The sequence below is a fragment of the Nuphar pumila genome, chromosome 2 (assembly GCF_984573655.1).
Source record: "Nuphar pumila chromosome 2, dmNupPumi1.hap1.1, whole genome shotgun sequence".
Lineage (NCBI taxonomy): Eukaryota > Viridiplantae > Streptophyta > Magnoliopsida > Nymphaeales > Nymphaeaceae > Nuphar > Nuphar pumila.
Window position 1 is genome coordinate 14062125 of NC_143250.1, and position 27444 is coordinate 14089568.

General features: G+C 36.1%; 1 protein-coding gene across 3 annotated transcripts in view; it reads right to left on the reverse strand.

Annotated features, from left to right (window-relative positions):
* PEX1 (peroxisome 1) overlaps positions 1 to 27444 on the reverse strand; it is a 74620-nt gene that overhangs the window by 1961 nt on the left and 45215 nt on the right. For all 3 annotated transcript variants that reach the window (XM_089995299.1, XM_089995298.1, XM_089995300.1), the window contains 8 exons: positions 23020 to 23093; positions 22669 to 22891; positions 22414 to 22507; positions 22153 to 22307; positions 20403 to 20630; positions 18108 to 18308; positions 8196 to 8321; positions 7639 to 7700 (listed from right to left, as the gene is read on the reverse strand). In XM_089995299.1, coding sequence (XP_089851425.1) covers positions 7639 to 7700; positions 8196 to 8321; positions 18108 to 18308; positions 20403 to 20630; positions 22153 to 22307; positions 22414 to 22507; positions 22669 to 22891; positions 23020 to 23093 — 1163 coding nt within the window. The remainder of the gene's footprint in view (positions 1 to 7638; positions 7701 to 8195; positions 8322 to 18107; positions 18309 to 20402; positions 20631 to 22152; positions 22308 to 22413; positions 22508 to 22668; positions 22892 to 23019; positions 23094 to 27444) is intronic.

Genomic DNA, 27444 nt, shown 5'->3' on the forward strand with positions numbered 1-27444 from the left:
AAAGCAATTAAGGCACGCCTAACCTGTTGGGGCATCCCTTCTTTTATATTAGAAAACATATCACTATTTACAAACATGCCCTTAATGAATAAAATACAAAGCTGGACCAAAATGCCCTCAAGTTACAAACATATATACGTTCCAACACGCCCCCTCAAACTGTACATGGGTTTTTAACAATCATGTCTTAGAAACCAATGTCTCATGATAGGTAAAAGCTTGGTGAACAAATCTGCAACTTAATCTTCTCCACGGACAAAAATTGGTTGTAGTTCTCGACCTTCAACCTTTTCTCACACAAAATGTTGATCTCAACATGTTTCATCTTATCATGTTGTACGGGATTAGTAGCAACGGATACTACACTTCGATTGTCATAGAATAGAAGTGATTGGGAATCTCTGTTGTAACATATGTCATTGCTCTATACTCTACCTCTGTACTAGATCTCACCACAGTCTTTTGCTTTCGACTTGACCATGATACTAAGTGTGAACCCAAGAAAACAGTATATCCTGTTACTGATCTCCTGGTTGATATATCACTAGACCAATCTACATCTGAATATGCAAGAACCACCAATTCCATGTTCACATATTTACCTGGATCATGTTTTTTATACACAAGACCATCTCCAATGGTACCTTTAATATATCTGAGCACTCTTTTGGCTGCCTCCATATGGCTAACTTAGGAGCATGCATATATTGAGAAACCTGATTCACAACAAAGATCAAATCTGGTCTAGTGATTGTAAGATATTGTACAGCTCCAATTAGACTTCTAAACTTTTCAGGTTCTGACAGTAACTCGTCCCCATCAACATCATGAGATAGCTTTACATTTATTGTTGCAGGTGTTTAAACTAGTTTGTAATCAATCATGCCAAAACGAGTAAGCAAGTCAAAGGCATACTTACGTTGTGTAAGGACTAAATGATCAAGTCATTGATCAACCTCGACGCCGAGAAAATACCTTAGAGTGCCCAAATCTTTCATGAAGAATTTTTGTGTAAGCATGTTCTTCAATTTCAGTATCCTTGATGGGTCACTTCCTGTGATAACAATATCATCTACATAGACCAAGATAATGGTGATGTGCAAACCATCATGAGTAAAAAGTGAATAATCACACCAACTTCTAACAAAGCCCATAGAGCAAACTGCATTGCTAAAAGTTCCAAACCAAATGACATTCTTTAACCAAAGAACCGTGCTTTGGACATCTGATTCTGGATACCCTAGTGGATGCTCCATATATACTTCCTCTTGCAAATGCCCATATATAAATGCATTTTTTACACCCATTTGGCTAAGACTCCATCCATATATTGCTGCCAATGATAAAGAAACTCGTACAGTACCCATTTTGACAACGGGACTAAAAGTTTCATCAAAGTCCATTCATGCTCTTGAGTGTAGCCTTTTGCCACCAACCTGGCTTTATATTTAATTTTGTATACCCATCGACACCCCCACAACATTTTTATCTTTGAATCTTGGGACAACTTCCCAAGTATCACATTCATGTAGTGTATAGATATCTTCATTTATGGCTTCAACCCATTTAATGTTGGTTCTAGCTTCACTATAGAATTTGGGTTCTCGATTAACATCCATGGAAGAGGCAAAAATTTGAAAATCAGCTGAAAAGGTCTCATAACTAACCCATCTCTAAATAAGATGTCGAATTCTGGTCGATCTTCTAACTTCATTGGGCTGTTTCTGTGACTCCTTCAACAATGTCATTTCTGGACTGCACTGTTGAGATGGCTTGTTTACTATTTTCCTGATATGTTGGTTGTACCTCTGGTTGCTTGTTCCTATGATAAACCTGATTATAGAAGTAGAAGCTTGAAGATTTTGCTGGAATCTCCATCTGTCTTTCACTGTTCACGGCATCTTCATCAAAAGTGCTTTGGAAAATTGTTTGTTCTTCATTTGCCTGATGAGTTGTTTAATTCATAACATGCTGGTCACGTTAGGAAGAGAGGGCAGCGGCTTTATCAATTCCATGATCATTATTAAATTATATGTAATATCCTAGGCTAACTAGGAATTGTTTAAGTCTAGTTAGAATAAGATTAGTCTAGTTAGAATAGGATTTTTATTTTTTCATTTTTGTACTGATTTAGGCTTTTTGACTAGTCAATGTTTGACTTAGTCAAAAAGCAAGAGAGTCGTTGGACTCCCAACGACTCCCTCTCCTACTTCCCTCCAATGTATTATAAATATGGGGCAAAGCCCCCTCACTATGTATGATTTTCCAAGGGTGTTTACCCATTCAATAAATATATTTTTCTTCTCTTTATTGTATACCCTTTTTTTGGGTATTTTTGTATGCAACCCTGTGGTTCATGTGAGTGATCTTTTTTGGTATTTTGGTTGGAGCTATTTGAAGCTTCGTTTGGTGATGATCCAAGAACTCATTTTCTTACATGGTATCAGAGCTTGGTGATCAAGCTAAGTTTATTTTTGGTGCATCAGGAAACGTGTCATTCAAAGTTTGAAAAAAGAGTGAAGTTCTTTTCAAAATCGTGATCGTGTAAAGAGCTTGGAAGAGCACTCGTACTCATTATCGGTGGTGGAGTACTTATTATCCTCTCTTTCATCTCTTCTCTTTTATATCTCTATTCTTTCTTTATTTATTTTTTCTCAAAACCATGTAAAATGGATGAGAATGATAATGTCACCATTAAACCCATCAAGCTTAACGACTCTAACTATGTTACATGGGCTTCAATAATGAAACACCTCATATGGAGAAAGGGGTTGTGGTGATTAGTTAATGAAACCGATTTGGAACCTAAGCTAATCCTTACAAAGGTATAAGGAGACAAATAAATACCTCTTACGGAGGTTGAGAAAAACAAAGTCATTACCACTTACGAAAAAAAGTTAAAAGAATAGAGAATGAGACATGCCAAGATTATGTCTTGGCTCATAAGTAGTGTCGACCAAGGTTTTAAAACACAGTGACTCAGGACTCGACTCGTTCTTTATTGACTCGTGACCCAGCGGGTCAACTCGGTGACTCGGACCGGGTTTTGTTAACTTTTGATTTTAAAAGAAAAACAATTTATAATTTGTCTCAAACCATGTTTTTCAGTAAACAAGAGATCCTTGGATTGTGTTAAGGCATGTAATCACTGAAACTGTGAGAGAGATGTGACTCTTTGTTAGGTTGCTTTTGAACTGATAACAATTGGCATCAACTAAATTAGCTTGGTTTTTGTTTGTATTACTTCCTGGGTTTGTTATTTTCTAGTTAAACCATCCAATTAAAATATGATAGAATCCTTTAACTGCAATTGTTTGACAAGGGAGATAAGTCATCTACTTGCAATATCTTGAGCTTTTGACATTTAAAATGAAAACATTTCTCGGGTGGTGACCCTAAAAGTAAAATCCAACATTTGAAGGAAAAAGCAAAAACTTTAATAATCAGTTGACATGACTAGATGACAGCCACATACACATGCATGCACAGGCAAATAAAAGAGCAGGTTCAACCCAAGTTTGCAGATGGATGACAAGTTTAAAGAAAAAAGACAAAAGGGAAGATGCTCGCTCCACTGGAAGTGTGAGGAGAGCCTTGCTACTAATCACAAAAATCACCTTTAACAGAAAGAACTGTACTACAAAAATTCTGTCTCTGCAAATGGAAGAAAGCTCTTAGATAGGAGTAGGCGGCACAGGAATTTCTGGAAGAGATCCCATACAATCAATTCAATGTGGAGGAAATCATTTCAGACAGAGCTTGCCTCCATGCACCACGGGCAGGCAATGGATTATATGAAACATACTCTATGTTTAGATGAGAGGCAACTATGTGAAAATGACATGACACCAGTTTGTTGTACCATAAATACCTTTCTTTTCTTTCTCCAAAACTTACAAACTTTTTCCTTGGTGATATTCTAAGTTGTGAGCACAAGATAATTGAGAAGAAACTGCAATCTGCCCCAGAATCAAGGCATTAGGCCTTAAATCTGAAGTAGGTTGCATTCTTATTAAGGATAAAATGCATGACAAAAGAACATGAAAAAATCCATCATTGAGGGAAGTCATTGATAAGATAATATAAGTTATAAAACAAAGAGCTATTTTATTAGCCAATCATAGAACCCAAACAAAGGGTTCATTGTGGAAGTTGTTCTTTATTTTAATGAGGAGAATACAAGGATCTCCTACATCTTTTCTATGAACTGTAGTCTTGGTATTTTTTGTTAGTGTAAACAACACAACCCAAATCATCACTCTTATTATGTGGTCATGTTTATTCTGAAATACCCAAATACCATTAGCTCGGTATCAATTTTTTATTCTGAAATACCCAAAAAATCAAATTTCAAACATCCCAGAACTCGCCCAAGTCAAGCCGTCTGGCCGAGTCAGCAGCCGAGTCTTTGCAAACCGAGTTTGCCTTGCCGGATTGACTCGCTGGAGGGCTGAGCCGAGCCGAGTCAGCCGAGTCACCGAGTTGACTCGGCGAGTTTTAAAACCATGGTGTCGACATCAAAAAATGTTCAAGTCTTGCAAAATTTGAACATGCTAACGATGTTGGAGACTATCTTAAGATAATGTATTCTCTTAAAGACATTGCACATGTGTGCAACTTGTAAGACAAAGCTCGAAATATAGTTCAAGGGAACAACAGTATTAGAAAATATTATAATATTTTATCCGAATTATGGGAAGAAATGGATCTCCTTGAACCAAAGTGGCATTCTCCACAAGACATAGAACTCCGCCAAAATCAAATAAATGTGTAGCACTTCTTTCAATTTATTAGTGGCTTAAGATCGAAGTTTGAATCAACCAAATATGTTCTTCTTCATCGAGGAAAGGTTCCTTCCATAAAAGACACAATAGAAGAGTTAAGTGTGAAAGAGAATAAGTTTAAGAAAAGAATCTCTAAGAGTGATGATGACTCGGTTTTAGCCGTATCTAGACCGGGAAATCTTGTTTGTACATACAAACCTCCACACCATGGGAGGAAAAATAATGAAAAGCAAAGGAATGAATTTGAAAAAAGAAAAGTCATTTGTTACTATTGTCGAGAACCAGGACATGTAAAGACTTATTATCCAAAATTGAAGAAACCCTATGAAAAGAAGGTCGCTTTGATCGAATCTCCACAAAATTCAAGTGATCCATCCATTGAAAGCATGTCCTTAACACAATTAGTAGAGGCACTTCAACCACTACTCAAAGGAGCATCTTTACCCACTGGAAGAAAATTTAGCAGTTTGTCGAAATGGATCCGGAGTCGGATCGGATTGGATCGCCTAAGATCCGAACTAATATGGATTTGGGTCTTATTTAAGTCCTACTTTAATCTGGATTTAATCCAGATCTTGATCCATTTTCGTTTTGGGTATGAGTTTGGATCTTGGACCCGGATCCGGATCCAAATCCAAGCCCAACGTTTTTCCAGCTTTAAATTCATTATAAAGCCTTAATTTGAAGTCTAATAAGGTTGAGAAGCCTTTTGGGTTAATTTGGTAATTTTTGGAAGTTTTTAGATAATATTTAATAATTAATTAATTAATATTAATCCTGGATTTTATTTTTGGGTCTGAGTAGAACTCTTTAAAACAGTCCTTATTCCAGCTTAAGAGAGGTTAGGAAAGTGTTTTAAAAGAATTGGAAGTTTTTGTTTTGAAAAGTCAACATTTGGTAGTATTTCCAAAAAATTAGGAAACTAGACGAAGGAGAGAGAGTTTCTATCTTTTTGGGAACTCTCTTAGAGAGGGCTGGAGAAGGAGGGGCGACCTCCCCTATGGGGGCTTATAAAAAGACTTCAAAAAGAGAGAGAAAAGAGAAAGAGAAGGAAAAAAAGAAGGGGGAGAGATAAAGTAAGAAAAAGAGAGGTAAAAGGAGGAAGAAGAGGAGGATATTTGATCTTTTTCAGCCATCCAACCCTTGATCCATCATTATTTTCCTTCAATTCACGCAAAGGTACGGGTCTTTCTCTTGAATTGAACGAGAAAAAGATTTTTTATGAGAGTATCACTTAGAAACCTTGAGAAAAAGATGTTGGACACGCATCGGACACGTGACGTGCCCGACACGGGTTGGACACGCGACGTGTCCGACACGACACGCGATTTTTTTTTTCACGGGTGTTACAGAAACTGTATTACAATGGGCACAAATGGCCCTTATTTATAGAGTGCTGGCTCACTTGAAAGAGTTGTTGGGTTGTTCCCAACGGCTCTAATTAGAGCCGTTGGGAGTAGCCCAACAGCTCTTTGTCAACAGTCAAATATTGACTGTTGACTGTACATTGACAATCATTATGACTATACAGTGACAGTCATTATGACTGTTAGGGAAAAAGACAAAACATAAAAAAAAAAAGAATAAAAAGCAATAAAACAAAAATACTGAAAAATAATGATTACAAAGATATACATATATACTTTAAATATATATTTATATACATATACATACTCTTTTATTACGAAGAGTATATATATATATATATATATATATTCAAGTATATACATATATATGTTATTTTCTAACACTGATGTCATCCAATGATGTGAGCATGTGTCTCGAAATACGTGTATGCAGATCTGATCTAACAAGTCTAAATGCACAAACGATTGAAGGATTTGAAAAAACTTGGATATTTAGAGACAAGAAGAGAGTATTTATGAAAGCAATAAGAAAGAATCTATAAAACATGGGCAGAATATTGAATATAGACTCTGAGATAGACTTTGGGAATGACCCAACAAATCTGGTCTGTGCAAACTGACAATAGATCCTGTTACGGTGAGGAAAAAGGAATTTGATTGAAATAGAATAAGTTAAAGACCAAAAGGAATGTAAAATAATGTGGGTTTAAAGAAATCGCAGATCTGGATTGATTTCTGCATGAAAAGTCGATCTGCTGTTTAGAGCTGATCAGATCTGACCCAAAATAGATCAAATCTAAGGCAGAGAGAATGGACTCAATCAATGAAAGAATAAAGAAAAAGAATAAAAAAATGACAAGGGAAAAACTGATTTGAATATAGAAAGAGATGAGAGAAAGAATATGTTGTTTGATCTGCGGGACTTACCCAAGAACCTGCTCTGATACCATGATATTTTGGAGGCCCTTGAATTTGTGTCCTGCACACAAGAAGAAAGAAGAAGAAAGAAAAGCAACAAAGGGAAGCAAATAGGGCACGCCTAACCTGGGACGTCCCTTCTTTTATATTAGAAAACATATCACTATTTACAAACATGCCCTTAATGAATAAAATACAAAGCTGGACCAAAATGCCCTTAAGTTACAAACATATATACTTTCCAACATGACCAAGTCCTCCAAACTTATTAGGGACTTCAATTGACTACATTGCTTGATAGCATGCCCAATCCATATTAATTTGGATAAATTATCCAAGTTAACAAAAGGAAGTGATTAACCAAGTCTTAGATCAATTCTTTTGTTGAAATTTACTCAGGAATGTTGGAATCTTATCCCTTAATACCTATAAATGCATAATTAGCTAAGAAAGCAAAGTAATATTTAACCAAGGAATACAGAAAAAGACACATTGCAGCATTATAAGTTTAATTATCCCACACATATATACACACCCAGGAAAAAAAAAGAAAAGGAAAAGAGGCCAACCTGGTTGCAGCAAACATAAAGACTCCAGTTAGTGCTTCAACACCATCGAGTTCAGTTAAAAGCTGCCAATCATAATGGGCAACATAAGGAAAATGATAAACTTACTGTTTAGGTAGTAACCAGAATACTCTACAACAGTCATCGATATCGCCAATATTTTGAAAAGATCGCGATATTATCGGTATTTCAAGGTCTGATGATATTTTTCCAAGATTTTCAAAATATCACCAGAACCAAAAATATCACAATATTATCGAGATACTTTCCTAAGATTTTCAAAAAAAAAAACTTTTTTTATATGTTTTTAAGTACCTTTTATTGTTTCTTTTATATTTTAAAACTTTTCTAATTGTTTCTTTATATTTTTGCAAGAAAAATACTATAAAACCTTTTTTTCTTATCTTTTTCAATCTTCATTATATTTTTTCGAATTTTAAAACTTCTGATATTCTCCCAAGTTTTTTCCGAGAAAAAAACTTTTTAAAAGACTCCCAAGAAAAACCTTGCCAAGAAATTGCCAAGAACGATGCTGTTGATTATGCTCTATAATAATATACCTGGTTGACAACACGATCAGTAACACCAGTATTATCATGTCCTCTTTTGGGAGCAATGGAATCAAACTCATCAAAGAATAGGAGACATGGTGCTGCCGAGGCTGCTTTTGAGAATATATCACGGACCTGAAGTGATATGTAATATTACCAAAATAGAAAAAACTGATATGCAACATAAAGACATAAATGTTCAGACAATATACAATAATATGGTTTCAAAGCTTTCACTACACAACAAAGAAGATCTGTAAGAGTAGCAGATGATCATTTTTTCCTTCCAATCATAACCATGTCAAACTATCAAACTGGGGATTTACAAGTTTAAGTCAAGCTTGAACCTAACCATCAAACTTACTGAATGAACCAAGCTTGAGAAATATTAGTTTGGCATACAAAAGACCTCTCTTTTTCCTTTCTTTTTATCATCTTTAGAATGAGAGTGTTAAGAAATGTAATATATTGTACCATTACTGTGAGTGCTACCCCTTCATGTACATTGTTAAGACATATGTAGCATTTCCCTATGTTGTATTTGTCTTGTATATACAAAATTACACCTAAGTGTACATTTAATTTGAGTTGTATTCAAGGTATACTTTATGTAGAACTTTTATGTTTTTTAGGATAGGTATACTCTATGTATACCTATTATATTAGTAAGTATACTTATACTTATGGTTAGATTAGGTTTTTTGTCATTATTAAAATGACTAAATATTTTATTTTTGTATTTTTTTTGTCATTTTTGAATGACCAACTAGTCGTTGGGGCTTGTAACGGCTAGCTTGACTAGTCAAACTAGCTGTTGGGATTTGCTTTTGTAATGAAAATCACAGAAGCACCAATAATCAAAAGATCTCTTTGAAAGAGACAAACCAAGAGCCAAGAACACAAGCTCGTAAAGTGCACAAATAACCCACTAAGGGGTGAAGAGCCTAAAAGGCAAAAGGATATTATTGAAGAGAGAGACAACTTGGGCTGAAAAAGCCTATCTTTACAAGTGAGAGAGCTCCTCTATTTATAGAGGAGCCAACATATTAGAGAGGGACCACAAAGGGGATCCCTTCTAGTCGTTGAGAGCCCCAACGACTAGATGGGTGGGGCCCCTTAGTGGTCCAAGTACAATGAAATAAAAAAAGAAAAAAGGAAAAAATAAAAGGATAAAAAGAAATAAAAACCTAAAAACAAAAAGTATAAAGTAATTTACCAAAATACCCCTATCGGGTATTTGGATGAAAAAGGAAATATATGTATATATATATATATATATATATATATATATATATATATATATATATATATATATATATATATAAGTATTATATATATATATGTATATATAAGTATTATATATATATGTATATATATACATATTTTAACACACCTCCTCAACTTTACGGGGAGAAGACCGAAAATTTGTCAAGAAGAAACATAAAACGCAGAGTCGAAAGCACTTTGGTGAAGAAGTCAGTCAACCGATATTCTAAAGTAACATGGTAGTTGATGGTTCCTCTGAGAAATTCGTCTCGAATATAGTGACAATCCATTTCAATATGCTTGGTACGCTCGATGAATGTATGATTGCTTGCGATGTAGATCGCGCTCTTGTTATCACAACACATCTCGGTGGAAGAAGAAATGAGGATGCCCATGTCACAGAGGAGACTTCTAAGTCACACAATTTCCATAGTTGTCATTGTCATGGCCTGATATTCAGCTTCAATGGATGATAGAAAAACTTTTTGTTGCTTCTTACATCTCCACGAAATGAGGGAATCTCCTAAAAAAATACAAAAATAAGTAGTTGAGATTCGATCATTGGGATTCCCCCCCACCAAATCAGCATCAGTATAAGCAGTTAATTCAAGAGATGAAGAAGAGGATAAGAAAAGCCCTTTGGAGATAGAGTTCTTGATATATAACACAATTCGCACTACGGCCGCCATGTGAATTGTACTTGGAGCATGCTGAAATTGACTTGCAGCCTATGTCACATGGTTGTGGGTGCGGGTGCGGGTGTGACACGAGTGCGGCGCAATTTTAAAAAATTTAGACACGGGGACTCGGCTATATATATATATATATATATATATATATATATATATATATATATATATATTTAAAAAAAAAGTGCACAGCACACAATCACTGTGACTGTGAATAGTGCACAGCACAGTGACTGTGCATAGCATAGTTGTGACTGTGTGCAGCACAGTCTCTCTCTCTCTCTCTCTCTCTCTCTCTCTCTCTATATATATATATATATATATATATATATATATATATATATATATATATATATTTTTAAATATATAAAAAAATAAAAACAACAACTACGCCTTCATCCCAAAACAATTGGGGTCAGCGATATGAACCAAAAAAGAAATTCATTTTGGGTCTTCCACATGAATCCTTTTCCTCCAATCATTTCTATCCAACGCCATGTCCTCGGTGAGGTTCAAAGCATTCATATCCTTTCCTATCATCTCCATCCAAGTCTTCCTAGGCCTACCCCGACCTCTTTTAACTAATATATTTTCCCATTTCTCCAACCTTCTAACTGGAGCATCATTAGGCCTTCGCCGAATATGTCCAAACCACCGTAAACGATTCTCTCGCCGAAAATTTTGTTTTTTTTTTATATAAAAAAATGGTTTTTTTAGTTTTTTCACTCTCAAAATGGACGAATATAGACTCAGTCAATGTTGACCGAGTCCAAAACAACGACGGACTCGGCCTCAATTTGTTGACCGAGTCTGACTCGTCGTTAACTAAGTCTGGACCGTGTCCTAAGCCGCACCCGTGTCGGGGCGTGTCGACTCGGGTGATGCGCCTCCCTAGCTGAGTCCGTGTGACTTAGCTTGCAGCATGAACCGCATGAGCAATATCCAAACGGGTGATGGATAAGTAAAGGATCCAATCAATTGTCGATAGGGGGTAGGATCCTGAAGAAGAACGCCATCCTCAAGTCTCAACTTTGTATTTATAACTTCAGGAGTTTCTACTTTCTTTTCATCTGAAACTCCTGATTTTGTACAGATGTCTACTACTAATTTCATTTGAGATAGAATGTATCCTCGAGGAGAATACGCCACTTCAATACCTAAAAAATATCTCAAAAACCCCAAGTCAGACATATCAAAAGTTTTCTTTAACATAATCTTAACATCATTTACTCCCTTTTTGTCACTTCCAGTGATGATCATATCATCAACATACAGAAGTAGAATAACAATGGAGTCATATGTTTTCTTAACAAAAAGAGCAGCGTCAGTATAACAAGAGATAAAACCCAAATTGATTAATACATTACTAAACTTGTCATACCAAACTTTGGAAGCTTTCTTAAGACAATATAATGCCTTTTTTAATTTCAAAATTTTACCATTTAAATTCATGTCAGGAAGTGGTTCCAAATAAACTTCTTCACCCAGTTCTCCATCTAAAAAGGCATTATTTACATCAAGTTAAAAAATGGGTCATTTTTTAATAGAGGCTATTGCAATAAGGGTTCGAACACTAGTCATTCGAGCAACAGGTGCAAAAGTCTCATCATAATCCACTCCATATTCTTGGGCATATCTTTTGGCTACCAACCGAGCCTTAAATCTTTCCAAAGAACCATCACTTTTAGTTTTTACTTTGAAAACTCATCTAAATCTAATGGGTTTCTTGCCATTAGAGGGATCAATGATTTCCCAAGTTTGTGCTTTATTAAGTGCATTAAGTTCAAGTTTCATTGCTTCATTCCAATGGGCATATTGTTTGGCATCATTATAATGGGATGGTTCCTGGAAGGAATGAAGAGCTAACAAACAAGCTCAAAAATTTAGAGAAAAAGAATCATAAGATACAAATCTATTAGGTTTTTTAGAAATACGATTTGATCTCCTTTGAGAGGATTCTTCTAACGATTCGTTTTGAGAGAATTTTCAAGGGCACAAGGAAGATTAGTTTCATTTCTTCTAGTATAAACTTGTGTATGAATTGTTATATTTTCATTTAGATTTTCATGTAGATCATGTTGCTCATCATTTTGAGGTTCAATATGATCCTCAATGGCAACTTCAGGAGGATCAATAGTTTCAACATGATTGTCCATGCAATTTTCTTAAGGTAACAAGTCAAACAAAAAAGAATAATCAACATTTTCATTTAGGTTATGCGAAAAACCATTTTCTTTTTCTAGAAAAGTGACGTCTTTTGAAATATAAAGTTTGTTATTTAATAGGTCAAAACAGCGGTAACCTTTTTGCTTTTCGCCATATCCTAAGAAAATACATTCAATTGCCCTTGAAGAAAGTTTATCGTTTTTGTGGGGGTTTTAAGAGATGCGTGAGGGTCGGTGAGAGAGAGAATCTGGGAGGAGAAATTGGTTACCAAAACCGTGAGAAGGAGGGGTGGGGGAGTCGTGGTCGGTTGTTGCATACGCAGCCGCCTCCACCCTCCTCCCCTTTCTGTTTTAAAAGAAATCGCAAACCCCCCTTAGGGTTTGCGGTTTCTTTAATATATAATTTATTTTTTAACTTAACTTGTTATTGTTTTTAACACATGTTATTATCCCTTCCTCATTGTATTTTTAACGCGCATACATCTGCGGGTTTGGGTCGACCAAACTCGTGACCCGCGACCCACCAACAGTTGGGTCCACGCCTTAGGCTTATCCGGATCCATCCGCGGATCCGGATCTCTTCTTCTTTTTTAAACACTAATATTTAAAATTCTGAAGGATCCAACATGAATTATTATGGATCCAAAATCCGTTGTGTTCATAAAACTCCTTAAGAAAAATCTGGATTTAAGGGTTCAAACGTTCTTCATACTATGCTTTGGACCCATGGATCCAAGCAAATTATGCATGGATCTAAATTACACTATCGTGGATCCAAGTAATTTTAATTGGATCCCTACCCTACTTACCTCTCTGATATCCAGGATTCAAAAGGAGTAATGTAGATCCAACTATCGCTTGTGCTATTATGGATCCCTCTAAAATGTTATAGGTCCAATATATAATTTTTCTCATTAAAAATCCGATATAAACACCACTGATCCACTCAATTTGTCATTCATCCAATATCAAATTTGATTATGATATTGAGGATCCAATACAAGAGATTCCATTTGACCGCAATCTATTATTAAATATCAATTTAATGACCCGATATCTAAAATCCAAATGGAATATCGAAGATCTGAATAGGATATTATGGATCCGATATTAAAGATTCCAACAAAATATCTGAGATATGAATATGAATAAACAAATAAAACAACAAAAATATCTTTGTTTCAGCTTAAGTACATAAATTTCAAGTGTTTTTATCTGATAAAATTCGCGGTTATTATACAGGGAACAAGTACTAAATAAGAGGGAATAATTATTTATGCAATAAAGAGCACACATCATGCAATCGCTCATATAACATAAGGGAACAAGTAAATATACATGATCTAATGCTTAGCATGAATATACATGATTTTTATGCATATGCATGAATAACTTATTATCTTTTATTAGGGTATTATTTCATATGCATGTCCCTATTAAATGCACATAATTTAAGTTTCGCTTTTTATTACCGTTGCCCGACACCAAACGGATAGAAATTCTCAAGGTCAAATAGGGTTCTCAAGGTAACTTAGCACACAAGTTGTATTTTATTACTGGGTTTCAAACTTAGCCCTCGACTGAATTACCTTCGGAACATTAAACCTCAACATCTAATGTCAGGACACTAAGGACCTCCATATCTACAAGTGTCATTTTTTGGTATACCAAAACAGCAGCTGTGTTTACACACCACACCGAGGTAAAGTGACGGACTCTCCCTAAAACCGTGGCTAGAAGAAAGAACCTCAATATCGGGTTCAAAGGTAACAATAATGCACACAGAGTTTTTGTATACTGGTGGTCCCCTAAAACCAAAACTCTAAGAGTCGCATTTTAACAACGGAATATCTTAGAACGTATATTACATTGTTCTTTTATCTTTATTTGATTATTATTAACTAATTCTTTAATTTGCAATTCAGCATGCAAACAAAGGCACAAACTCGCATATTCTCCTGCGAGAACCATCACGGGACCACCGCCCATAGAAAAGTATAGAACAATGTAATTCAGTGCAACAATATTAATGTGATTTTTGATATGCATTTAAAACAAATAAAGGATCAAACCAAAGCTTGAGGCCCACTAGGCCAACGATGATTCACTTCGATCATCGATGCACCATATGCAAAAACCATAACAATATGCCATATATGAAATAAATCACATGCTTTCCAAATGCACATTCATATATGCAAATTTTAACTATGTGCATGAAACAAGGATATTCACAAACATGGTTTTATTCAATTCATAAGCTAGTGACAAGTGCACGCTTTCATTTAATACACATATTCAAGTCAACTACATGATTCCGTTTATTAGGCATAATCATGTCAAATGCATACTTTCATTGCGTACACATATCCACGTCAATGCATGTTTTCTTTGAGTATACATATTCATGTCAATGCATGTTTCCACTTATTAATCACATGTGAACATTTGTGCCGCTGCATTCATATGTTCCCATATCAATTTAGGTAGGCACCTGCACATGAAACAATTATGCAATATTTCTTTGTTTGAACATAACATAATGTGCCTTAACCATACACCATCTGTTACTCATGTGTATGCACAACCACATGTATACAAATGTATACCAGTCCAATTCAATTCCAATGCAAACATCTGGAAATTTATATTTGCATAAGTGAACACTTATGTATAGCATCCCTTTTTTTTTAAAGAGGGGGGGGGAGGGGGGTTACACCCAGCCGACCTAGTCGGACCTAGTCGGTTGGGGTCCCAAACAGGCTCAACCGACCCTTGCCGGCTGGGTCTAGTCTTGACAGACCCCCAGGTTGGGCCTGGCAGTGGACTGCCAGGCCTGTCCCAGTCCTGCCTAAGGGCTGGACTGGGCCTGGCAAGTCCCTGCCAGCCCAACCAAGCCCATCGGTTGGGCCTGATAGCTCATGCACAGACCCAGCCCGGGCCTGTGTATGTTGTAACGGTCGTACTGCCCACCAACAAGAATACATTTTTTTTTTATACAGAACTTTCTGTTTTTTTTTAACCTGAGCCGACTCAGCCGAGCCACTCGGTTGAGCACTGCGGCTTGGCAGACCCTGTCAGGCCGGATGGATTCAGTCCAGCCGGGCCTGGCAGATCTATCAATGCCTTGACAGGTCTGACCAGACCTGGCCAGCCAAGCCATGCTTGGCTTGTCTGTTCTGCCAGACCGTGAGGTCCAAAAACACAAGGGTCCCTACTGACCTGGTTTCCTTCTTTCTCGTATTTTATAGAGTTATGCATGAACTATGCACATTTATATGAATGAAAAACATGTATTAAAACATCTTCAGATTGTACATACATGCATTTACAGATTCGTGGCCCAGATATGCAATGTTTAAATATGATCACATTCACGTAAGGTTATAAACAAATCAAACCATGTGCATGTTCAAAAATGTAACATGGACATTAAGCCTACTTGTGAATACCTATTCAAGAATGCATGTATATTCAATGTTTTCAATAAGCACACCATTACACACACGTTTACTGAAAAATACTTGCATACAACATGGTTTCAACATATATTTTCATGCATATACTCAGTTCATATCATGATCCATCCATGGAAATCGATATTCATCAAAGAGGTTTCTAAAAGAACCACTCTTACCACCCATAAAAATTCTGTTATAGCATGTACAGAATCTTATTTCATGAAAAAGATGAAAGAAAAATCAAGAATACAGCCATGGAGGAAGATCCATGAATCATCCTCCATGTATTTTTGAGAAAACCATCACATAACATTTTCTCATGGATTTTCATCCAAGATATTAAACCGGCATTCGATTTCTCACTTGAATCCAAAAGAAGAGACGTGTACCTTTGCAAAGATTGAAAGAACAAGGAAAACCACCAGTGAAAAATATCGGATGGCTGGAGAAGAAGGCTCCTCCTTCTTCCTTACTCTCTTCCTTTTTCTCATTTCTTTCTTTCGTTCTCCTCCTTGACATTTTTTTTTCTAGGCCCTAAGGCCTATTTATAAGCATAGGGGGTGATGCCCCTTCCCCCCCCGCCCCCTCTCTCCAGCCCCTTCTAGTATGGACTGGAGAGACAGCCTTCAGCTTATGTGACTCTCTTCCCAAGTTTTCGAAATTTTTTAAATTCCTCAAGTGCTGACTTTTCCAAATTTGGTATTTTTAAAAGTCTTTTTTAATCCCTCTTAGATAAGAATAAGAACTCTTTTAAGAAGTCCTAATCAACCCCAAGATAAAATTTCGAAATTAATAAAATTTAATTAATTAATTATTAATTGTTTAATAATTAATTAAATATTTTTGAAATTCCAAAGTTAGTTTAATTACTTTAGGAGTCTTCCTAACTCCAACTAGCTTTAGTTTAAAGCTTTAAACTGAATTTAAAGTTATGTCACATGGGTGCGGGTGCGGCACAATTTTTAAAATTTTGGACACGGGGACTCGGCTATATATATATATATATATATATATATATATAAAGTGCACAGTCTGTGACTGTGCACACAGCACAGTCTGTGCACACAATACAGTTTGTGCACATCACAGTCTCTTTATATATATATATATATATATATATATATATATATATATATATATATATATATATATATATTAAAAAATATATATATATTAAAAAATATATAAAAAATTTATTTTTTTTAGTTTTTTCACCTTAAAAATAGACGAATATAGACTCGATCAACGTTGACCGAGTCCAAAACGAGGATGGACTCGGCCTTGATTCGTTGACCGAGTCTGACTCGTTGTTGACTGAGTCCGGACCGTGTCCTAAGCCGCACCCATGTCAGCACCCGTGTCTGGGCGTGTCGACTCGGGTGTGGCCCCTCCCTAGCCAAGCCCGTGTGACTTAGATTTAAAGCTAAATTTTTATTGGACATGGATTTGGGTCTGGATCCAAATCCAAATCCATATCCAAAATGAAATTTGATCATGATTTGGATTAAATCTTGATTAAAATGGGCCTTGAATAAGATCCAAATCCATATTAATTTGGATCATATGCATTGGATCCAATCCGATCCAACTTCGGATCCAATTCGACAAATTGCTCAATTTTTTAAAAAATATGATTTTCGTGACAACCGGAACTCGAATTCAAAAGAGTAAAATATTGTTGCACTCAGAATTTTGAGACGCACCCAACGACATATTACACGAATATCAAATTCTGAATTTTGCACAAAAATAACCCAAATTTCGCTTGAATTTAAAGGTCAAAAATAAAACTCTTTCTCACGCTTCGATTGGTTTATCTCGACCTTGTTGATGAGACCTGAGCTAAGCCCAAACTCAAAAACATCGGTCTAAAATCGAGTTTCAAACGATTTTTCTCTCAGACTTAGACAAATTTTCGACAAAATCATAAAATGACTTAAGTACAAAAATATGTGACATTACACTTTCCATGAGTGCTACTCCTCTATGTACATTTCATTATTTATAGAGGCATTCTTGTACTTTTTAGCTTTTTGTTGTTAAGTCAAAGATAGAAGTCTATTTTAATCCATTTTCAGGTTGTCTTTTAGTGAGAGGGATCATTCCCTTATATTGTTGTAACCTCTCCTTTTTGGCTCAATGAAGTTCCTAGTTTCCTCTCTCTTTTGTGCTGACTTTCCATGTATGCATCTATGAAGCTATGAGTGTTCATAGATAGGACCAGTTTTAATATGGGGAAAGAAGTCTTATTGACACTGCATAGCTACTATAAAAACCTTTCACTCAACCACCTTAAACACCTTGAAAACAAACAAGTGAAGGACTCAGAGATAAACTTACAGCCTGTTCCGATGCGCCAATATACTTGTTTAAAAGTTCAGGACCTTTCACAGAAATAAATCTCAATTTACATGCTGCTGCTGCTGCGCCAACTATGTGTGTTTTCCCACAACCAGGGGGGCCATATAATAGTATGTTCGATCGTAACCTAAGAGGAGCTTGCTTAAAGACATTTGGGAACCTTGAAGGTAGCTCAACCATCTTCAACCAGAACAGCATGCAAAACATATGACCAACAAAAGAAGTAAAAACAACAAAAATTAGTAAAGAGAGCCAAAACAATCTATACAAAGTGGATAGTATCATGTGTAGTGTTCTTATATGAAAAAAGAATCTTTGAATGGAAAAAAAGCAAGACATTTGCATATAAGGGTTCAATCTATCTTTAATATACAAGAAAATAATTTACAACTGATAATATTAATAGGATCACATACATCAGCCACAATGAGGAGCCACAACTAGATAAAAAACCTAGATCGTGATCAAGAGCAGGACCACGGTTTAGAAGGTTGAAAAGGAACCCCCCACAAAGCAATTGCCCTTAAATATGTGAAAGGTGTGAAAATGTGCATGTGTACGCATGTAGTTTATGGGTTGAGGAAATTGAAATAAAACAGCAAGGAAAGAAAGCAATGCATTAGGTTCAGATGGTCTCCTTATACAATTTTTGGACTTCAATGGGCACGAACAGCATGATTAGCTAAATTACTCAACAATAACTAAATTACTCAACAATACAAGAGAGATGCCCAACGAATAAAAGGATGCATCTTGGCCCCTATGTAAGTCCAAGTAGGATGCTCCAAACTACACCAACAATTGGGGTGTCCTTATGAGCCACACTATGAAGTTCTAGAACAAAGAAACTGGATTCATGTCAGAAAAATCAACAACCATTTTCTATTAGAATGATTTATCAAAAATTTAGGGAGTAAAAATTTGCATGTACTTTTCTTTAATTTGAGAAAGGCTTATAATTGAGTTTTGAAACAACTATAGTAAAAAATAAGAAATGAATCTCCTGTAGATATATGAAAATAATCTAAACTCTAGACTGAAACTGCTCAAACAAAAAGTACAAAGAGACAAGTATTTTTCCAGATAAAGTTGGGTTACAATAAGTATCAGATTTATGTCAAAATTTATTTGCATTAGTCATGTCATTATACAACAAAATGGTGTGTTTGATGAAAAGGATGAAATCAAGACTAGCTAGTGAAGAATTAAGTTTAGGCAAATGCCTCTGTGATTGAGAAACACACTCTTATATGATGTTGGTTGTTGGAAAATTAAACAGGACAAAAGAGAACATAAGTTGTGCATGATAGGATGGTATTTGAAAGCAGATATATGGGGGTAATAAAGAGGGATAAAAGTTGGAGTTTTTGGGTTTTTCAAAAAAAAAAAATACAGTAGAGCATGTAAAGATTTTTGCCAAAAAATTAGAATGAAAAAACAAAAAAACCTATCTAGCCATAATGGTTTAAACATGCATGGAATCCCACCACGCCACTAGTAAAAAGGTTGATAGATGTGAACGGAAGAAACTAGTAAAGGGCCAGCAGCAAGGACTTGGAGAGATTATGAAGGATGTGAAAGATGCCATGATGATGACATAGGCTTGGTAAAAAAGAACCCAAAAGCTGACTGTATGTAATTGAGATAAGGTTTGATATTGATAATGTTTTTGTTGGCATGTATGTGTGTGTATACGTGCATGCATTGCGAAAAAGTATTCATGGATACAATTACCTTTTATACTTTCTAGAAGTAAAAATAGATTTATGAATGACAAAATGTTTGTTTGATGGTCAAACTGCCAAAATGAAAATGTTTTTAATCTAAGTAATTTTAAGATTTTAGTATTCCTTGCTAAATTATGATTAAAAGCTCGCACATCATGACAGAAAGTTCCACAGCTGTTCAAGCAAACAATGAAAGGGAATAAAACTGAAAACAAGTGCTAGCAAACATCAGGCTCCAACCCTCAGGAATGCACTACATACTCGTACAGCACACAAAAGAAATGATCATCGCAAGTGGTAAGAGAATGCTCATTCAAGAGTATATCTTTCCACATTTTTATAGATTTAAATCTCATGTTTCTTCTAAAATGCTACATGGAAACCTTCTTTCAAAGAGAATATAGAATACATATGCATATGCCTGCTATAAGTGAATGTATATGCTCGTTACAAGTGAAAGATTGTTAATCTAGAAGCTTCATATACTAAAATGCACGCAAATGAGCTCAATGGAAGTAAGCACCAGCCACAAGCTAAGAGAGCATACCTCCTGAATAGCATTTCTGATCTCGCTCAGACCACCAACATCTTCCCATCCTACCCGACCACCTTCTGAAGCAGATTTTGTAACACCACGCATAGCTACAGGAAGGAAGCCATCCATTGCTTGGAGAAAATCTTCCATTACTAAGGCGGGCTTTTCTTGCTTTTCAAGAGCTGGATGAGATACAACACGTCCAACAGCAGCATGTACAGCCCTATCAACCAAAATTTCCTGCAAATCAAATAAAGCATGCTTACACATTCAGAGACACACATAACAAGCCTATTTCTGCTTTCCAGTATTTAGTCTCAAGTCTCAACTGTATGTACAAGTCGGGGAAAAGGGTGAAGACATCATGAAAACCAAGAAAAAAATGAAACAGAACATGGTTTCCCTGATTACAAACCTCAACTTGCTATCTCTATACATATATTGGTCAGATTGAATAACTTATGCCTTCACACAGTGTAGCTTCTAAAAGAGAAAAAAACAGTTAAAACATGTGTGTCAGGTTTGAAAGACAGCTGATTTCTTTCAACAGGAGTGAATAAGCAAACACACATCACATCCACATATGAATATTTTTATCATCATGGTCATGCTATTGTCAAGGATTCCTCACTTTTCCGATTTGTCCCAATGGTAATAAATCCTTTTAAGTATTGAACTTTTATGCAAAGGAAAACGAGGAAAATCATCATCTGGCCTGCTCATCGGCAAAAAGAATTATTCAAAAGGGGTAATATAAATAACTTGATTTTCTTCCATAAGCAATAGAATTGCCAAGGAAGGGAAGCAAAGAATGGCCTACAAAGGGGCTAATTTCTAAAATTAAGAAAGAGATTAAAAAAATCTAAGAAATAGTTTAAGCTGAAATACATCTTGAACAAGTAGAATGAAACGGAAATGAAAATGAAGCTACAGGATAACCCTCCCAGCTAAGATGAGGATGAAGTTCCAGAGTCCATCTTAATCATGCTTGGTCTAGGCAGCAAAGCTTTTACAAGGTTGGCCATCAAGCAGATTTTGGCCTAACAAGATCAGCCTGGATCAAACTGATGGGTCTAATGTGGGTCAGGTAATATCCAGATCCAGCTTGGGAAAGTCAGGTCAGATGGCAGCAAATCCACAGCCAGTTAAGGGTTCCCGAAGATTAGAACCATATTCATAGAATCGTCAATATTTTAAAATGGCAGGATATTATCACTGTAAAATCAAAAAAACAATTTACAGGAAAATTTTTGTGATATTTGGAAAATATCAGGAATCTAAATTTAGCGCGATAATATTAGGATAATATCAGGAAAATCTCAGAATTTATATTTATGTTTTATGTTCATGGTTTATTGCTTCTTTGCATAACATATGTTTTTTCTTATTTATATTTGTATTCATGTTTCATTGCTTCTTTGCTTAACATGTATTTTTTTTATTTTTTCACACTTTCTTAATTTTTTTATTTTCCAAGATTTTCCGTGTATTTGTCGACAAACAATAACATCCTGAGAATTTCCCTTGCCAAGATATAGTCAAGACCAATATTTGTGACTATGATTAGAACAAATTTATGGCCATAGCAGCTAGTAGGTGGCCGTACCTAATGCATGGTTTCATATACCACAGTTAATACACAGCTTATATTTAATCAAATTGATAATTTACACAAGGGCTTCCCATTATCTCTAAGAACCAATAACTAAGTAATGAGGTCATCATGAATAGATCTTAATAGAACAATAAATGCAAACCATACCAAGTCATATGCATCATATCCATCACATTTTGTGGCAATGTCAACAAGGACATCTTCTGAACACAACAAAGCACGTCTGTGGAGCTCATGCTTCAATATAGCACCACGCTCAGCAGCAGCTGGTGCAGGTAACTGAATGTGGAAATCAAAACGGCCTGTGAAGAAGAAAATGATATGTGACATGATGTGAAAGAAAATCAAATCTCAAAATGATTCTTAGATATGCTGAATAGAGGCTCACAGCAGATGCACGTTACTAACCTGAACTACTCAAACATTGGGGCAGAGAGTCGAGGGATCGAGCAGTAGCCATGAAGGCAACTGGTCCAATTCCACAAGAATTCTTCCTCTTGTCCTGCAGATGTCAATAAGTATGATCTGAAGGACTGACTAAGCACATTGAAATGCAACACAAATGTGAACCCAAAAGAATTCAGAACTAAATAATAGAAATTCAAAATTAAGAACCATCCAAATCAGGTGCAAGAATAATGTGAGGCCTAACAATCACATTACCCTAAATTCATCCAGAACATCTGCAAGAAATTCAGCAAGAGAGGTAACAGCATTGGAAGATGGAGATGCCTCAGGTTCAGAAGATGATGAGAGAACATTGTCAATATCATCAAATATCACAAGTGAAGGAGAATGATCAAGGGCTTCAGATATAAAGTTAGCAAGGCCCTGTCTGACTGTCTGAAGCTTCTCTATGGCAAGTTTTGAGCAGCTTACGAAAACTCTGTGGGCATCAAAATCTTTATCAGAGAAATGTCAAAGGATGATGAGGCCTTGAAGCTCTATGAAATCTAAAAATATGTAATTCTAGCTCTTGGAGTCTTAATTCTACACTTTCAAACAATCACTTACATGTGTGCCAAGATATCTTTGTGGTCTCCAAAATGTTTGGCAACAGCAGAAGCCAATAATGTTTTCCCAGATCCCTGACAAATAGAAAATTAATCTCAATAACAAGGCCTAGAGAATTCAATATTCATTAGTTAATTCTCCGAGTGACTCTAGAAATTGGAATAAATATTAAAGTGCATCAATAATTTATAATGTGCAATAAAGATAGAGCAAGAGCATTTCTTCCTCCCCACCCCCACCCAGTAATATCACGTATTTTCATACTTAGTCATTTTATGATTTTTTTCCGAGATTTGGCTAAGTATAGAAGGAAAATCGTTTAAACCTTGATTTTAGATCGATGCTATGGCCCAGGTCTCATCATCTAAGTCTAAACGAGTCATTTAAAATGTAAGAAAGAATTTTATTTTTGACCTTTAAATTGAAGCGAAATTCGAGATATTTTCAAGCAGAATTCGAAATTTATATTCATGTAATATACCGTTGAATGCGTCTCGGAATGTCGAGCGCAACGATATGTTACTTTTCTGAATTCGAGTTCCGGTTGGCCCAAAAATCACATTTTTCAAAAAAGTAGTTTGTCGGTTTGGATTCGAAGTTGGATCGGACTGGATCCGATGGATTTGATCCAAAATAATATAGATCTAAACTCTATCCAAGACCCATATTAATTTGGATTTGGTCCAGTCCAAAATTTATTTGGATTTTTGGAAATGGATCTTGGATTCGGATCATGGTTGCCAGTTGAGAAAGCGGGAAGCGGGAGCGGGAAGCGGGAGCGGAAAGCGGGAGCGGAAAGCGGGAGCGGAAAGCGAGGCACTTTCAAAATTTTAGGAAGCGGGAAGAGTGGGACTACTTATACCATGTAATAAACCCAAATATTAAAACAGAAATTTTTTTGAACTTCAAAGTACCACTGCGTGAGGACTCAAATCCCTACCAGTCATACAACTATACCATTAGATTTCGTGCAACTTCCATATGAAATAAGAAAGATGACCAAATAAACTCAGTTAAAACTTAAAACACAAAATGTGAAATGCTTCTCAACCAATATATTGTTCTTTTCTTTCATGGGACTCACATAAGAATATAAATCACCATCGTATTGATAACACAAAAGATAAAGACCATCATGTTATTGCAACAGAAAAATGAAACAAATAGTCTCTAACAATCCCCTATTCCCTAAATGTACCTTCTAGAGAGAATGAAGGGATCAAACCTGCAACACAAACCTCTACTCACGAGTTGAACCTCACACAGGTCAGACACTAGCCCTATATCACTTGAAAACTCTTCATCAACGCGAAATACGGGCCCACCATTTGGGGGAAACAATTTGGATGGGTCGAAACAGGTCTAAAGTCTAAACTCATTGACTGACCTTATTTCCCCACCTTAACGCCCTCTGAGTAGCCACAAAAATCTCATATTTCTAGAAAGTGCACCACAATAAAATTAAGTTAGACAATGATGTCCCAAACCCTAGGTAGAGAATCGGATCTCCAAGGACCCAAACTTTCAGAAAATAAAACTGATAAGCTTTCCGTTTTCAGAAGATCAAGGTTACGGTTACAAGGCAACGGTAAGCTATAAGCAACCCAATAAATAATGATAAACATAGATAGAATAAATTATTTCCAACAGCATGCACATGAATAAGCAATTCTGCAGAACAGACAAAGAGTGTAAAACATATTCCCATTTCATCATGCTATTCATAACCTAAATGTCATATTGTATGACTGCAGAAGGATTGCTTGTTCCCTGGAAACGAAAGGGAGAACAGAGATGGAGGGAAGAGATGGAAAGAGAGAGGTCGTGGGAGATACAGAGAGAAGAGATGGAGAGTACGTACCTGAATGGATTCATCGTCGTGGAGGTCGCCGGATGTCGATGAAGGTCGCCGGATTCTGGGTTCCGCCGATCGGTTGCAAGAGAGAGGAGAGAAGAAGGGAGGAGACTCGAATTGAGCTGCGTGAAAAAACCCTAAAGCCCTTTCGGGTTTTGTTTTCACGGGTTTTTCAAAATCTCTTTTTTGCCCCTTTTAAAAAACTCGTTCTTTTAATTTTTTTTGGAAAAAAGTTAAAAAAAAAAGACAAATCTGTAAAATCGCCCCTTCGTACCCCTTTAATGGGGGTGCGCGTACCCCATTAAAGGGGTACAAGCTTCCCAATTGAAATGTGTGCTTCCCCACGCGTTTCGGAAGCGCGTCGTTTCGCGCTTCAGAAGCGTGTATCGGGAAAGCGCGCTTCCCCTTCTATAGGGGCGCTTCTGGTAACTCTGATTCAGATCCAAATCCATGCCCAACGATTTTATAGCTTTAAATCCATTTAGGAGCTTTAAATTGGAGTTAATTAAGGTTAAAAGCCTCCCTAGTTAATTTGACTATTTTTGAAAATTTTAAATAATTATTAATTATTTAATACTAAATAATTAATAAATTAAACTTAATTCTGAATTTTTGTTTTTATGGTTGTTTAGGACTTCCAAATGGAGTCCTTAAACATACTTTAGAAAACTAAGGAAAGTTAGAGAAGAGACTTTTAAAAATTGAAAACTTTGAAAAAGTCAATTTTTAAAAGAGTTGGAAAATTTTAGAAAGGGAGAGAGAGAGAGAGTTCTAAGGAGGAAACTCTCATTCTCCAGCCCATCTAGAAAGGGCGGGAGAAGGGGGAGCGTCACCCCCCTCTTGGGTTATTTAAACAAAAAAAAAGAAAGAAAAGAGAAAGAGAAAAGAAAGATGAGAGAAAAGGAGAGGAAAAGAGAGAAAGGAGGAAGAGGAAGGAGGAGCCTTCTTCTCCAGCCATTCGGAATTTTTTCACATCAATCCATATTTTTTCACGGTGAAGGTATGGGTCTCCTCTTTGAATCAAGTGAGAAATCGAATACCAATTGGATTTCCATGCAATATTTTGGTGGGAATCCACGGTAAAGAGTGAATCTATATGTTTACTCTAGAAAACATGGATGAGGATTCATGGATCCTCTTCCATGTGTGTGTGTTTTTTTGTTCTTTTCACTTTTTCAAAGGTGTAAATTTCTGTATATGCTAAAACAGAATTTTTGTTGGTAATAAAAGCATGATTTAGAGTTTGCTTTCGATGGAAAATCGATTTCCATGGATGTGTTCTTGATTCTCTTTATCATTTCAAAGTAAAATTTTGTACATAACTATTTTTATGCTAAAACAGAATTTATTTCATGATAAAATTTAGTTTGTTAGGTGTTTACATTATGCTATTCTCGATTTCCACGGATGAGCCATGATATGTATTGTTAGAAGCATGTAAAGGAGCGATAAATTATTGAATATACGTGTAATCTTCGTTGAAAGCTTGCATAATGGTGTATGAATGAGAACATCTTTTAATGAAGTAGCATGCCCATTCTTGCATGTTAGTTCAGGTACATGCGTAATACATATGCTTGAAGGCATGTACGCAAGTAAATGCATACATAGATCCTGAAATCTGGATGTGTTTGTAAGAAGAAAAAGAAAAAAAATATTATTTTAAAAAGTTTTATGGAGGCTTTCTGTTCTGTCTGGCCGGACTGTTTTATGTTGTCGGGCCTGCTTTTGACAGGCCTGATTAGCTACTGCAGGGCCAGTCCAGTGGCTCAACCTGAGCAGCAGATTTTTTTACAAAAAAAAAGGTTGTACCTGCAGGTCTGGTAAGCAGACCAGCCGAGTGGCTCGGCTGGCTAAGCGTGACCAGACCTGGCCACACACTGTCAAGGCAGCCGGCCCAGCTGAACCAGAACAGTTGGCCCAGTCTGCCAGGCTTTTGGAGCCCAGCCGAGTGGGCTCGGCTGGGCAGGATTTTGTTTTTTTTTTTATGTATATGTTGTGTTTAATTGGTTGAAAGTGCAACCTCTCTTGACCTGAATGTTGAAGTTACATGTGTAACAAAATATTCAGATTTTCATAAATGGTTGTATGCTCAGTTCATGCATAAGGGCCAACTTAAATACTTGATCTTTCAGTGATGCTCATGATTATGGAAATCTGGAAACAAGTTCAGTTATGTATGAAAGTTTCCAGATTTCTCTAAGGGTGGTTGTTTAAAACATGTTAAAAGTAATATTCATAAATTTGGAGGTGGTCATACGCAATTTAGCAGAATTACGTATGCCTACTTGTAATCACGTTCCACCTAATCACCTATTTAAATAGGTGATTAGGGTTAATGAAAAGGATCTCTCTCTCTCTCTCTCTCTCTCTCTCTCTCTCTCTCTCTCTCTCTCTCTCTCATAGAATCTAGGGCTGACAGATTCAACATGGTATCAGAGCAGGTCTCCCTTTTGGGATGACGTTGTTGCCGTTGATCGTTGAAGAAGGACTGGATGCCGTGGATCAGATGACGGTGCTGCTGCAGTTTTAAAAAAAAACTGTGTTGCCGTGACCAGTGTTGTTTGTGT